General features: G+C 36.7%; 2 protein-coding genes across 4 annotated transcripts in view; one reads left to right on the top strand and one right to left on the bottom strand.

Moving 5' to 3' along the window:
• Positions 1-15,658, top strand: part of LOC135203614 (uncharacterized) — a 383,148-nt gene that overhangs the window by 72,850 nt on the left and 294,640 nt on the right. The window lies entirely within an intron of this gene.
• Positions 11,955-13,250, bottom strand: LOC135203325 (uncharacterized). The gene is made up of 2 exons (XM_064233068.1): positions 12,899-13,250; positions 11,955-12,607 (listed from the first exon to the last, which is right to left on the bottom strand). The coding sequence occupies exons 1-2, from the start codon at positions 13,100-13,102 to the stop codon at positions 12,008-12,010; spliced, it is 804 nt and encodes a 267-aa protein (XP_064089138.1). The 5' UTR covers positions 13,103-13,250; the 3' UTR covers positions 11,955-12,007.

Raw genomic sequence — 15,658 nt, 5'->3', positions numbered from 1 at the left:
CTGGTTAAACTACTTTCATAATAATAAGAATACTGTTGGTCAAGTCAGAGAAAAGATGAAATTTTAGAAAAAATAATGATAAAACGATGATAAACAGAAAAAATAATAAAAACATTGATTATTAGAATATATGCGTGCACTGCAATGGACAAACAAATACTACATACGCATATGCCAGTGAAAATATGAAATTAAAAGCAAAATACAAGATTGTATGCACAGATACACATATATATATGTATGTAAACATATATATATATATATATATATATATATATATATATATATATGTAAACATATATATGTTACAGTAAGAACACGTACTTAGGGATTACGCGTAATCCCTGAATATTGTTCAGTGAATACGCGTAATCCCCGTTTCACTCAGGTGATATTAAAGATATGTTGGTTGCATGGATGGCTGACAATGACTCACAAGATGGCCTACGGGCATCAAGTTTGTTCAGTTCCAGAAAAAACAGTGCTCTCCATTCCGGGATAAAGTGCTCTCCATATTCTGTGAGGCTCGTGTAGGACTTACTACTTCGTCTTTGCTGATGGAAGTGATTGCTCGGATGGAGACTGAGGAGGATCTTCTTGCTGTCACACCAATCAGGCCAGACTCTTGCGAGTCATTGTCAGCCATCCAAGCAACCAACATATCTTTAATATCACCTGAGTGAAACGGGGATTACGCGTAAACCCTAGGTACGTGTTCTTACTGTAACTATACAATATATATATATATATATATATATATATATATATATATATATATATATATATATATATAGAGTAGAGAGAGAGAGAGGAGAGAGAGAGAGAGAGAGAGAGAGAGCGAGAGAGAGAGAGAGAGAGAGAGAAGAGAGAGAGAGAGAGAGCTAATAGGAAAAATTAAGATTACTGTTCCCAGTTTCTTCTTTGGCAAAATGAAATCTCCTTAAAACACAAGAAATGCCGTGCGTCGGTTTATGACTGGACATTAGTCAACAAGGAAGAATAATGACCTGTAATTTACTTAACCACCACAAGTTTTATCATTCTTAATGAACTCGCTCTGTTCTGCGCTGGGTAAAGGCATCACGGCTTAACGTCTGTCTGTCTGTCTGTCTGTCTGTCTGTCTTCTGTCTGTCTGTCTGTCTGTCTGTCTGTCTTGTCTGTCTGTCTGTCTGTCGTCTGTCTGTTGTCTGTACCGTCTGCTCTGTCTGTCTGTCTCGTCTGTCTGTCTGTCTGTCTGTCTGTCTGTTTCTGTCTGTCTGTATATATATATATATATATATATATATATATATATATATATATATATAATATATAGATAATGTGTGTGTTAGAGTGTTTATGTATAAACAGACAGACAGCTACACGAGGGGAATGAGACCTCCGATCGTTAAAAAGACCTTTAAACACAATTTTTTCAAATTTATTTAATGACAAGCACTACAATCCGATTACTCTGGGTTCAAAGAAGCAGCGGTTATGGTGAATCCTTACATTCCCTTAGCGTGTCGCTCGACGCACCAAAATATACCCACACATGATCACTGCCTAATCTCTCCAGACTCCACCCACGTGAGGACCTGGTGGAAAAGGCGGGTGAAGCTACGGGGCACAGATCCCACCATCCCTCGAATTTTGAGCAATGCGGCTGTGTTGATAGTGGAAATCTATCAAGCTCTAAGCAGGGACTGAATTCGAGATCATGACAGGGGGAGGTCCAGAATTAAATGAACTATACCTCAGCTAATAAATTTAAGTTTCTGGAAAATCTTCTAATGGAGTTAATTGAAAATATTGGAGATTTTGGTGAGTTTACTTCAAATGATTCCAGTCCAATGCTAAGTCATTCACTGTAGACTGGTGAGTCATATAAAAGCGTTTTATTTATTTTATTTATTAATGAGCAGTGCCAAAACCTTCCATTTCTTCCTTATAGTCTCATTCAGATCCTCTTGATGGAATCAGTTACATTCTGGTCAGTTATTCCTTGATTAGAACTTTTATTCAATGAAGTATAAAAGTCTGGTTTGAAGGTTTATGTCGTCTGTGAGGCTGTGCTTATTCTTCTATAAACAAATAATTTTTCACGTATAGGCATGAATTCAGCAGCAACTGCTACCATGTTTACCTTCGAATGTCAGCCACTCTCGAAAGAACATGGCTTTACTAATGAAATATAGCCGACTATATTATCTTATATATTTAAAGCAATCTTATTTTCCTTTTCTTATCAAATTCTTGGCTCGACCTCTGGTATAATCATTTCTCCGTTTAGGAAGGAGAGGACTTCCCCATGAAGTAATATGAAATTCCTTCCGGGAGCGTTATTAAAATCCCTGGATACAAATCGCCGGTATATTAAGTCAGGATCCGTTGTCTCGCACGACCTGAAACGTAACGCTGCATGTTGTCTTGCAGAAAATTCTGCTCATAATTAATTAATACTCCCGTCTGGTAGAAGTGATTCTAGTTTCCCGAAACATTCATTGTACTTTTTTCTCTCGGTCTGAGCAATAATTTATGTGTCTAGTATAGATATTATTATATATATATATATATATATAGTACCAATTATATATTATAATATGATATATATATATCTATAATACATACATACATATGTATATATACTATATATATATATATATATATATATATATATATATATATATATATATATACATATATATATATATATATATGTATATATATATATATATATATATATATATATATATATATATATATGAGAGACTGTGAAAAACGTTCTGTTAAAACAGAATTCCACCTAATGAAAGGAGCCCATAGAAACGCCTGAATGTAGGAAGTAAATACTATTTCAGAGACCAAACTGCCTCTCTCATCAGGTAGAATCAGCTTTGATTAAAGAAATAAAACCAATGAATAACGCAAAGGTTGCGTGAGATGGAGATATTACAGATAAAATCTTCCTCCAACCAGCGATTAAAAAGAATAAAGAGAAATTGTCAACCGGGGTGACTTGAAACGCCTGACCTATGACCTCTTGATATAAATACCGCTTTTTTCTCTAACTTTTCTCATTCATCCCTTACCTGATGAGAGAGACAGTTTAGTCTCTGAAATAGAGTATTTACTTTCTACACTTTGGCGCTTTTATGGGCTCCTTTCAGTAGGTGGAATTCTGGTTTAAGGGGACCGCCTGAAATACGACAATTTTGAGGTCGGTGGGCGAAATCGAGTTTCACTCATTTATGGTAACATTGATGTGTGCCACAGCCAGACGTAAAATATTAGTGCTCTAGCTAACCTGTAAGTGGGTCAAAAATGATTTTTTGTGAAAGTATCTGCAATGAAAATATCACGAAAAATACGATGTTTTGATATCCTTTCGTTTCGTTGCGTTTTACATAAATTTTCCATAGGTAATCATATTTGTTGTACGACATTTTTCCCATCCTACGTTTTCTGAAGCGGAGAGGCAGGAGCAGTGTTGCCACACGTACGATAATTGTCGTACATGTACGATAAAAACGGCCTTGGTACGATAGCATTTTCCATAATCGTACAGTTTGTACGATAATTCTAAGGTGTTGATAAGTATATAATTACAAATCCGCTTGTCTCCAATTGTAACGTGGTTCAAAGCTATTGGAACAGTGGGAGGCACTGAAGCTATTTTTCTCGGAGAAGTGGTTCGCTGAGAAACTATTAGCAACAGAGTTGATTATCAACTCCCTTCATGATCCTTTCATGTTCCTTGACTGGGTTCTTCCAAAGTTTACTGAGTTCAACAAATTTTTCCAGTTAGATAAAGCAGTGATAACAGTTCTCCATGATAAAGTGTCCATGCTATTCAGAGACCTTCTTCTTTCATTTATGGACAGGACCTATGTAATGAAAACTGATGTAAATACTGTAAATCCTGAAAGACATGACAGGCATCTTAGTGACAGCCAAATGTATGTACCTAGGAGTTAAAGTTATGCAGGGATTAAAAAACCCCTCCATACAGGAAAAGAAAGCTCAACAGCAGGAGTTTTTTCAGAGGTGTAGAAGTTTCCTTGTAGTGGCATGCACAGAAATAAAGGAGAGGTATAATTTCAATGATGGTGTCCTGTCAAAGTTAAACTGCCTCTGTCCAAAAAATGCCCTCTCATCAGAATTAAGAGAAGAATCCCCTCCCCTCTTGCTTCTGAGCTTCCCCTGATTGTACCCCCAGATGACCACTCACTACTTCCAAAGCTGGATGATCAATGGAGAATGTTTCCCATATTGCAAAATGAACTTAAACATCTCGTTAATGAATCACCTGATAAGTTCTGGGGAGAAGTGTCCCAAAAAGAGTCTAGCTTTTCAGACCTAGCCAGTTTTGCTCTAACTGCTCTTTGCTTGCCGCACTCTAATGCTGAATGCGAACGAGTGTTCAGTAAAGTTAACCTCTTTAAAACTAAACAAAGAAACAGACCAAAAACGACAGTTAATGGGGCTCTTCTCTCCGCTAGTTGCAAGTTTATCATGTTCAGCTGGTGAGTCTCCACCTATAACAATATCATCCAGATATGGATAAGCAAAATCATAAGAAGCTAACAAGTGGGAAATGAACTTCTGAAATATTGCAGGAGCGGAATAGATACCAAATGGTAACCGTAAATATCTATATAGACCCAAATGTGTGTTAAGTACCAAATATTTACGGTCTTCTGGAGCAACTTCCATTTGCAAATAAGCATTCTTGAGATCAAGTCTGGTATAATACTTATATCCAGACACATTGGAAATTAATCCTGACATATTAGGTAATGGGAATTTAGATTCATGAAGAATTTTATTTATTTTACGAAAATCCCCACAAACCCTAAGGGATCCATTCTGCTTCCTGACAGTAACAATTGGCGAGGCATAATCTGAGAATTCTACTCTTTCTATAATCTTATTTTTTTCAAGCTCTTGCAGCACTCTCTCAACCTCACTGCGTAACGTCAGTGGCACCATGTGGACCTTCTGAAAAACAGGAACATGACCAACTTTAGGATACAATCGGGCTTGAAAGTTCTTAATAGGTTTCAAACTATCTACATTATAGTTTTCCACAAAATCTGTTATATTTAACTGATGGACATTAATTATATTGCACTTATCTATTAAATTCCTACCAATCAAGTTATGTGGGGAGTCTGACCCAACAATTATGAATTCAACATCTGAATGATTTTGCTGTTTGTATTGAAAATTTGAAACTTTGACCTTCCCAAAAACTTTGATTGGCACTTGGTTATAACCCTGCAATTTAGTTCTACAGTTCAGTAATGTCCAATTTAACTTCTTGAAATCATCATACTTTATTGTAGAAATAGCTGAACCGGTGTCAATTTCAAATAAAAATGGCTTATGATTCAATTGACAACTAACAACATAAGATTGAACAACACTCTTGTTTACTATACATCTAAAATCAAGTGACTCTTCATCATTCGATTCCTCTTCTTGGATTATAACTTGATGAGTCTTCTTCAAGTGGGGTTTCGTCGTTGGCGGCGCTCTTGTGAAAACTAACCTGAAGCTGCTGTACAAGCCTAAGAAGACAATTGTCATAACTTAATTAATACTTTCGCGGGCTCAAGGTGGATTAAATACACACTTCGTGTAAAGTACTCACAGCTTTATTGTTCCTTCACTCCGTTACAGGTGGCATAACTTATGACTTATGCATAGCGTTACTCTCCTGATCCTGGCTGCCCTTTTTCGGATCTTGTTTACATGCTGATCTCTTTTTGACCGGGTCCCGCCAGCATTACAAAGTAGAAAAACAGTAATGTATCTCTATATCAGGGTTGTAACAGCAGCTATATGCAGTATGTATGCTATATTTTTTTCAGTTTTAGACATCAAAGGTAGCGTTGGAATTGTTTAACAAGGAAATTCTGAAATGTCACTCTTGGGGAGATCCGGTCAGGGCGACGTAAACAGAACATAAAAACAACTATTATTCGATATTAAGTTGAAATAGGCCTTTTCTGATAATTCACGGAACGTTCAAAAAGTTGTCATTTATCTCCTATTTTATTAATCACTGACTTCTCATTTTGCCTTAACATGAAAACTCTGTGTGTGTGTGTAACACTCGATCGGTGGCCGAGGCAAAACACCCTGTTACACTTCTTTACAGTATACATGGGATATCTGGATGACGAGTCCAGCACAAATTCATTTTAATAACACTACCAGAAGGTAATCTATCTTTTTATATTTTACCGTAAATGATTTTCCATCACATAATAATATAGAAGCTTCACTTGTATATGTGTTTACATCTATAGCATTTCAAAAGAAGTCTTGCGGTTTCTGCTGTTTTGTGTGTCGTCCGCCCGACGTCAGTGATGAAGCAAACTTTCATTATAAAGAGACTCCTGTTCTACAACTATTCACGTCAGTAATTTTATTTAACAGTGTATGAAAGAGGTGAAGATAACTTTCTACTTATATAATATCAGCAGATTGATCTGAGAACGTAAACTGATGGGATTTCATTTACAAGATGGTTTGTTGAGTGTCTTCAAGACCAAGTAATTTCGCTTAAGTTCCTGCAGCAATTTTACAACTGAAGGATGCGGGTATGGTAGAAATCAATTAATTTATATTTTACTGGACATCAGTTGCCTTGTGAATGAAAAGGTATTAGTAGGTCTATATAAATATTCCGCGGCGAGCTAGACTATGGCAGTTGGCGTTTTTCTATGCAGTTTTACCTCCTATTCGTTTCGGGAACAAATGATCAGCGTAAGGCTACTGAAACTCTATAGGCTATATCCCAAAATTGTTGCGGACTACAGCGGATATTGGTAATTTGGTATAAGTATTTTAGGCGGGTGAAAATACAAGAGCGAAATAGGCATACAAGGAGGTATTTAACATTGCCATGGCAACCTGTAGTATCTGTAGGTTCTGATTCTGAAAAGGGTAAACTGTTTTGGGGTGGGGGGTGGGGAAGTGATACAAAGATATGTTTTAAATGGTCCATGATACTTTAATGAAGGGTATTAAAGTGCAACATGCACTAGTTAAGTAAGGACCTCGTAACTTAGGCTTGTGTTAGTGGTCTACTAGGCTATGACCTGATACCTAAGGTTTAGTTCAGGTTAGGTAAGGGTAGATTCCCAGCCGATAATTTTTAATGTTAAGTTCCCAAAGTTAGGTTAAGTTGTAGTCCAGGAGGCGGCAAAAAAAGTCTGGCTATGTAAGGCCTTCTGTGCCTTTGACTTGGTTACATTGAGTTGCAACCCTGTTATTTTAATTCACAGTTCCATAAATTAGAGCAGGTTGGGGGGACGCTCATGAGAGCGAATCCTCCTGGCATCCTAAGTTAGGATCCCCTGATAGGTGAAATAAGTCAATGATTATTCACCCACCCAAATACCCAGCTTTCCATATCAAAGGGGGAGGGGGGGCGTTTTATTATATAGGAAAAAAAAAAACGTATTTTGGCCAAGCCCGACGTGCTAGATATAAGGCGTTTTTTTTTTCAATTCGTTCAAATGCAAATTTCCTCGTTAATTGTAGCACAGTAATACCTTGATAAAAGAGACAGTCTTCACAGTAATACTTGGATAAAAGGGACAGTCTTCACAGTAATACCTGGATAAAAGGACTGTCACCACAGTAATACCTGGACAAAAGGGAGGGACAGCATAGTAATACCTGGACAGTCACCACAATAATATCTGGTTAAAGGTGACTGACAGCACAGTAATACCTGGATGAAAGGGAGTGTCACCACAGAACACTGGATAAACGGGACAGTCACTACAATATTACCTGGATCAAATGGATAGTTACCACAGCAATACCTGGATAAAAGGGACAGTAATACCTGTCAGTTCACCCCCACGACTGTTAGAAGGGTGAACATCCACGTGTAAAAAGTAGAACTGTCAGTCGCACCATCGCTCATTTGCCAGAAGAGTGACACAACTCAAAAAATGTGTTTGGAGCTATTGATACCAGCAGATAGCCTCTTCTTTATTCCATATTGTGGTAAAATATTCTTATTTGTATTTGTCATTAAAACAGCTCAGTAAAAGAATCATCTAAATATAAATGGACAGAGTACAGAGAATTTCAATTTCAGATTGCTTTTCCCGAAATATAACAATTTTTGAATTAAGACACTCTTCTGGCAAATGAGCGAATATATACTCATATCCCAATTTTGATCCTCATTTAACTTTGATGTTAAAATTGGTGATATAAGTGAATTATAATCAAGTCTGACGATTTGGTTTGTTTCTTCATTTATCTAATGAATAGAACTCGGTATTAAGAATATTATTATTATTATTATTATTATTTGTTAATTGTGTAAGTAAATCTCTATGTAGTATTCTTGCTTAAGATTTGCATAGTCTCATGTCCAATTACCTTTTTTGGGTATATTTCGGTACTAGCTATGATTTATTTTTCCTGTGATGCAGTTGAGTCATCACGGAGTTTATTGTTTTTTCAACGGAATAGATAAATTGATAAGAGGAATGACATTTTCTCCTTCGGTTCTAAGTAAAATGGACAATTTTCCCACGGTGCGGACCTTAAAGGGGAACTTCTGGTTGCATTTCAGATGTTCCATATGTGGTATTATTCCATTTAAGTACCCAAGTGAAAATTTTTTTTGGAAAGGGGAGTTTTCTTGTTACAACCAATTTTCTATTGCACAATGGGCGCAGCCATTTATGTGCATCTCATCTGTTATGCGTGACGTCATGTCCCGGTATGCTCAAATAGGCGGAACTATTCCACCAGGCATGCTGTCTACACAATTCATGGACACACACACACACACACGTTTAGAAAGCTGACGTTCACCCTATCACACCACATACATTGCGATTGACAAGTATAAATATCAATTCAAATGCATACATGTGGAGGCACCATAGTATAGATAGCGGTAAATAGCCGCCCTATCTTCGTCGGTACCGTGGTCTGTTCAGACCGTCATTTCATGTTGATCTATTTTCACTCATAGCTGTGGCCACCACTATTTCCTTTAAGGAGAAAAGGGTTCCTGAATACGCGATGTCGAAAAAATAAAAAGAAAAATTACCCGGCCACTGTTTGTAATCCTGAAAAACATCATCATTAATAACTGTCGCCATTTTCACTCTCTCTCTTGGCAATGTTGCAACATCACATATATTACACACACACGCACACACTTGCCCATGCGCGGTATGCTTTCGTAAGGGCTATCACTATTGCCATGAGTGGTGGGTCTCAATAGTCCCTTTCAGGTATGTGCAGTTTTGCTTTAGTACTTTTGATTCATATGTGTACTTTGGCGTTCCTCGTTCGTAGACAGCATGTCTAAAATGTGACTAGTCTTTGGTACATTATATCATAGATACATACATACATACATACATACATAATATTATTATATAATATATATATATATATATATATATATATATATATTCATATATATATATATATATATATATATATATATATATATATATATATTATATGATATATATATATATATATATATATATATATATATATATATATATATATATATATTAATATATATATATATATATATATATATATATATATATATAGATGGACCTTATAAAATGATGGACTTAATTAATATTAATAAAAACCTCAATTAGAGCATTATGCACGAAGAATGGTACGCACACATTAGCTTTCCTATTCCAAACGGAGTAATTTCACATGCACTGTCATATGTAAATATACCAATACACCGTTTTTCTACACAAAATTACACACTCTCTCTCTTATATCGAATGCAAAGCCTTAAGCCTAAATGAAGGAACAAATGAAGAATTCCAGACCTTAGGGGCAAGATGAGAGAGAGAGAGAGAGAGAGAGAGAGAGAGAGAGAGAGAGAGAGAGAGAGAATTCATTAGACAAAAGGGTAAATAAAGGAAAATCCCCGAATTTATTGCCATAGAGGTAAAAAAAAAAACCGGTAGAGAGAGAGAGAGAGAGAGAGAGAGAGAGAGAGAGAGAGAGAGAGAGAGAGAGAGATCAAACAAAAAAAGATACGGACTGTATTAGTGGGTGCATACTTGTTGCAAACGTTCAATTGAACTAAAGAATTCATTGAAGAATCATTTGAATAGGGGGACTTTTGGTAACAATTATAAATTGCTTGTGAAAATTAGTTCTGACAAATTAACCATCACAAACACAAGTCGCTAATGAAACTCTGTGTGTGTGTGTGTGTGTGTGTGTGTGTGTTTGGTTATCTCTTCATTCTGTATATCTCATTACCTTCCGTTATTATTTCTTTCCAATAAACGGCAGAATACTATTCTTTGGAAGCTTGAATTTCAAGTCCCTGGACCCTGTGGTGGTAGGCTTATTCTATATGAATGAGGTTCATCTTTAGAATAATAATAATACTAACTTTGAGACTACAACGTTCCCCTAGAAAGGCTAAAAAGGTTAAAATAGAACGGACGATAAACTAGCTCACGAAATCAGGAAACAGAAAACTTCTTAATGGTATCAGACATCCGGTGTCTACATATCCTAAGAAACAAGTGGCCAGCGTTACGCACGAGTTCTATGTCAGTGAATTATTATTACCCAATAATTCAAGTTACTCATTGGCATAATGATTGTTGACGGACGTGCGAATTGTTAGGGACAGTTGGGACGGGCAACCAGAGGTCCTGTTCTTGCCCAGGGCCGGAAAAATAAGAAAAAGGTAGAAAGGAAAGGGGGTTCTATAAACCGTATTCATATGGAACAAGCCCACCAAAGGGGCCACTGACTTGAAATTCAAGCTTCCAAAGAATATTATGGTGTTCATTAGAAAGTAGTAACAGAAGGTAACAGATAAACAGACAGAAGAGACTAGTAATTGGAAAGAAAAAAAAAATAAGTGGACAAATAATTAAATAAATAAACAGATACTCGTAAAATGTAATGAATTATAAAATACACACTGTTAACAGTCATTTCACGTTGGTCTATTCTTACTCACAGCTGTGGCCATCACTATTTCCTTTAAAGAGAAAAAGGTCAAGTTCCTGAATACGCTAAAAAGAAGAAGAAGAAAAACACTACCTGGTCACGGTTTGTGATCCCGAAAAAACATCATCATTAACAACCGTAGCCATTTTCTTTCTCTCTCTCTCTCTCTCTTAGTACTGTTGCAACATCACATATATTACGCCCACACACACGTGCGCACGTGCGGTAAGCTTGCGTAAGGGCTGTCATTATTGCCACGAGTGGGTCTCAATAGTCCCCTTTCAGGTGTGCGCATTCCTGCTTCAGTATACTTTTGATTCATTCGTGTACTTTGGCGTTCCTCGTGCGTAGACAGCATGTCTAAAGGGTGACTAAAAAACTTTGGGGCAATATATATTATATATATATATAGATATATATATATATATATATATATATATGTGTGTGTGTGTGTGTGTGTGTGTGTGTTACGCTAAATATTGAAAATTGCCGATTATTGAAAATCGGCAAAAATTGCCTATTTTAGATAATCAGCAAGGGCCCTGCAAGGGCCCTGCCAAATAATGGGCAAAATATTGCTCAGTTTATATATTAGGCAACACGTTTTTGCTGAATATTGATAACGTTGCCGAATATTGAAAATATTGTAACCTAAGTGTTTCAAACAACCAGTATTCAATTTTGACAGCTGGAAGGTCCATTCTAAGCTCTAAGCAAACTAATGTAGACCATAATGACTCTCTAGTTTAATAACAGTTTAAGAATGTTTACTGTAATACACGCATTTTATAACAGCCATCATCTATTTTTTAATTCTAATATCCGATTTTTTCTTCATAAGCAATTAATTTGGAAATTCAAATAAACACTGAAAACAGATAATACAATTTATTTTTGTAACATAACTATATTATTAGAATACTGACTTATCAACCTTCACCAAATAATTTGCAAATAATTCACCGACTATAAAAAATTAACAAATCTATATCTATTTTATATAAAGAAACAAAATAAAAACTAAACATTCTTACAGCTGTTGCTAGGATGGCACCTAGAGTTACACTTCATTTTCTTTCTACTACAGCTACATCTTAGAGAAATACAATCTAATTTGCAGTTACATTTCTGGTAACCTTGGCCACCAGTGGATCGAGTTACCACAGCTCTGAGAGTAACGTTCATGTCTGGTACATCAGCCACTTTAAGTAGTTTTTCACCAATTTTATCTAAATCAGCTCTAGTGAAGCAAGAATTTAAGGTGCCTTCTTTGCACCCTAAACGATGCATGTCATTTTCCTTGGACAGCACAACTACTAGTAAGTTTTTAGGGTCTAAAGGACCCCGATCAACGTCTGGAATTCTTAGAGTAGCGTTGTCTTCTACCTGCAGTGATTCCTGCATCCTCATACCCCTACGGATCATCTTTGATGCGGATTGAGCCTGACTAATGTCGACATTTTCCCGTATAGCTTCGATGGCATTAACCCTTTCTTCAATACACTTCAAACCCTTTTCACTTTCAGGTTGCTCTGGAACCTCTTCATCTTCAAGTTGCTGTTCTGTTTTCCTACTTTCATCGTCTTCCCTTTCGCCATAATTACCGTCCTCGCTGAAGAACTGAAAATAATAGGTCGTTAGCTCATATCATACTTTTCTGATTGTAACTAGGCATATGACTTAAAGAATTTTAGTATTACTATGCTTTCTAAAACCTGAAGCTTTAGGAAATGGAAAATTACAAAATATGTAAAGACTTGTTAACACAGTAAATTAGGTCTTTCAACTTATGATTTTTGGAGAAATGAGAAGGAAGAAGATTAAGTGCACTCCATTAGAATAGTGTATGAAAAATTCAGTTTCAAAGTGCATTATCAGTTTATCTTTTTTAATAGATTATTTAATATTTACCTTGTCAAGATCTTCTTCGTAGCATATGCCATCCAAAACTGATTCAGGAAGATTTGTTGAAGAAAGACCAACTGACGGTTCTTCTCCAAAGGTGGCCTTAAATGGTGTATGTTTCGTTGTCTCATGCTTCGAGATATTTACTTGCCACTGAACAAATTTTAAGCCAATACTCCATTTCTTGGAATTATTCTCTCGCATCCACATCTTCAATTTATCCTGGATTACACCATTGAGTCGCTCCACTGCTCCTTGGCTTTGGGGATGCCTTGGCCGACCTGTCACTAGCTGCAATTGTGGCCAAAGTGTTGATAACTCGGATATCACAGAATTCACAAATTCCCTACCGTTGTCACTTTGCAGTACTGCGGGAGCACCGAATGTTAAAAACACAGGTAGAAGTGTCTGAGCTACCTCTTCTGCTCTTTTAGATTTAAGGGGGCTTAACACACAAAATTTGGTAAAATGATTAACGTAAGTTAGGATGTATTTATAATCCCCGTCAGGAAGTGACTGAAAATTTATTATATCAATTTGGCACCTCGATAAAAATGAGTGGCTTCTAATTGGTTTCACGACAAGCCCTTTTGGTTGCTTCCGACTCTTTTTAAATGACACTCTACACAAAAGTTAATAAACAGGTTACAATATTCCATAGTTATGTTAGACCATTTCTTTTTAACTTCAAATAAAGTTTTCTTCTCGCCACCATGACCAACATCTTTATGTGCCTTTTCTATTGCACCATACACTTCCTCAAACGCTGCTACGTATTTATAATGTTCTTCCCCATCTGTTCTTTTCTTTATCAAACATTCCGTTTCACCAACCTTAAGAATCTCATATCTTGAACGATAGTTATAATCAATAGTGGTGATAGCATCACTGTCTAGATCCTTTGATAACCTTGATATAATATCTTTCACTTTTTCAAGCGAGAACAGTCTTGTGTTCTTCCCTTTTCCTTCAACGATGGTCCGTAACCTTCCCTCGAATTTTTCTTTTACTTCCATCGCTGAAGCCATGAGGATTATTCGATATTCGCCAAGAACTGTTGTATAGGATGAAAAGAATTCCGTAACTAATCTATGTATTTGTCGAGAGAATTATCATGAGTACCGTATGTTTCACTTCACACCTTCACTCCCATTTACAAGTTGATAACAATTGTTGGTGATAGTAACAAGGCATTAGGCTACTAAAACTTACTTATAAATGGCCAAACTGCCATTAACAAAAGAGATTAGAATCGGATAAAACATTAAAAGTTAAAAATAGTGTCAATATATTATATTCTATTCACAAAATTTCTTCACCCATTAATTACAGATGGTATAGTAGTCGATTTATCAATATTCGGCAAAATGTCTTTGCGAGTTTTGAAACCCTGCTGATTTTAAATACTAGGCAAGAAAAATTGCTCATTTTATATAATCGGCAAATCGCTTGCTCATTCTCAATAATAGGCATTTCTATTGCCGATTTTCAATAATCGGCAATTTTCAATAATGATCGTAACATATATATTATATATATATATGATATTATTATATATATATATAATATATATATTATATATTATATATATAGATAATAGATAGATAGTAGATAGACAGAATGAATAATATTAATATAAACCTCAATTGAAGCATTATACACTAAGCATGGTAGTACACACATTAGATTCTCTATTTTTCTGTTTTTCTACGCAAAAATACGGTCTCTCTCTCTCAACTTATTGAATGCAAAGCCTTAAACCTAAATGAAGGAACAAATGAAGAATTACGGACCTTCGGGGCAAGAAAAAGAGAGAGAGAGAGAGAGAGAGAGAGAGAGAGAGAGAGAGAGAGAGAGAGAGATTTCAGCAATTTATAACACCAAGAGACAAGACATAATTAATATTCAGAATCTTTCCTGCTATATTTCGATAAACCAAAATTTCTCTCGTGGAATACAGAAAATCAACGAAAAATCGAGAGTGAGAGAGAGGAGAGTATATGAACTGAATACTTCAGATATGGATTTCAGTTTGAAGAAAACGTGGCCTTACCTGGCCTTGGCAGCAGGTGTTATCAGGACGTTATTGTCCAGATGTTGTTGGAAATCCGGAAGAATAGTGATCTTGTTTGGTGTGGCTGCCTATTCGCTGGCGAGATTTCTCTCCTGACTGATGATGATGGAGCTGAAGAGCCTAAGGAAAAGGAACTGAACGAGAGAATTGCGGCCATGCGAGACGCCATTCAGTACCAGAGAGAGCAGCGCGTGCACTTGGACAGGACCATAATTCTTCTGCTACAAGAGAGGCTCGACTACCAAGAAGAGACGCAGAAGGCGGGTGGAAGGGAAGAACGCAGGCCTTGCAAGAGAGGGCCCACTCGCTCGAAGCTGGAACGATAAAGAGAAGAGGGAGAAACGGCAGCTGGAAGACAAGATCGTCAAGATGGCCGAAGAAAACCAGCATGTGAAGAACAACGTGAAGGATATTGGTCAGAGGAACGATGCCCTTTGTGAGAGGATAAGGGAACTGTGTGGGCAGTGGTCAGACGTAAACTGCCTGCTTGAGGGGCTCGAGAAACTGCTACGACAGAAGGAGAAAGACGTGCAGGTAAAGATGGCAGAAGCGGCGCGGATAGCGAGGCTCATCCAGGAACAAAAAGACTCAAGCGAAAAGTGGGAATCCGACAGGAAAGACTTGGAGCTGAGGTTGAAGCGCCTGCAGAAAGCTTTGGAGGACCTGTTGGAAGGAAAAGTCTGGACTCCAGT

The sequence above is a fragment of the Macrobrachium nipponense genome, chromosome 36 (assembly GCF_015104395.2).
Source record: "Macrobrachium nipponense isolate FS-2020 chromosome 36, ASM1510439v2, whole genome shotgun sequence".
Classification (NCBI taxonomy): domain Eukaryota; kingdom Metazoa; phylum Arthropoda; class Malacostraca; order Decapoda; family Palaemonidae; genus Macrobrachium; species Macrobrachium nipponense.
This window is presented reverse-complemented; position numbering and strand designations above follow the sequence as displayed.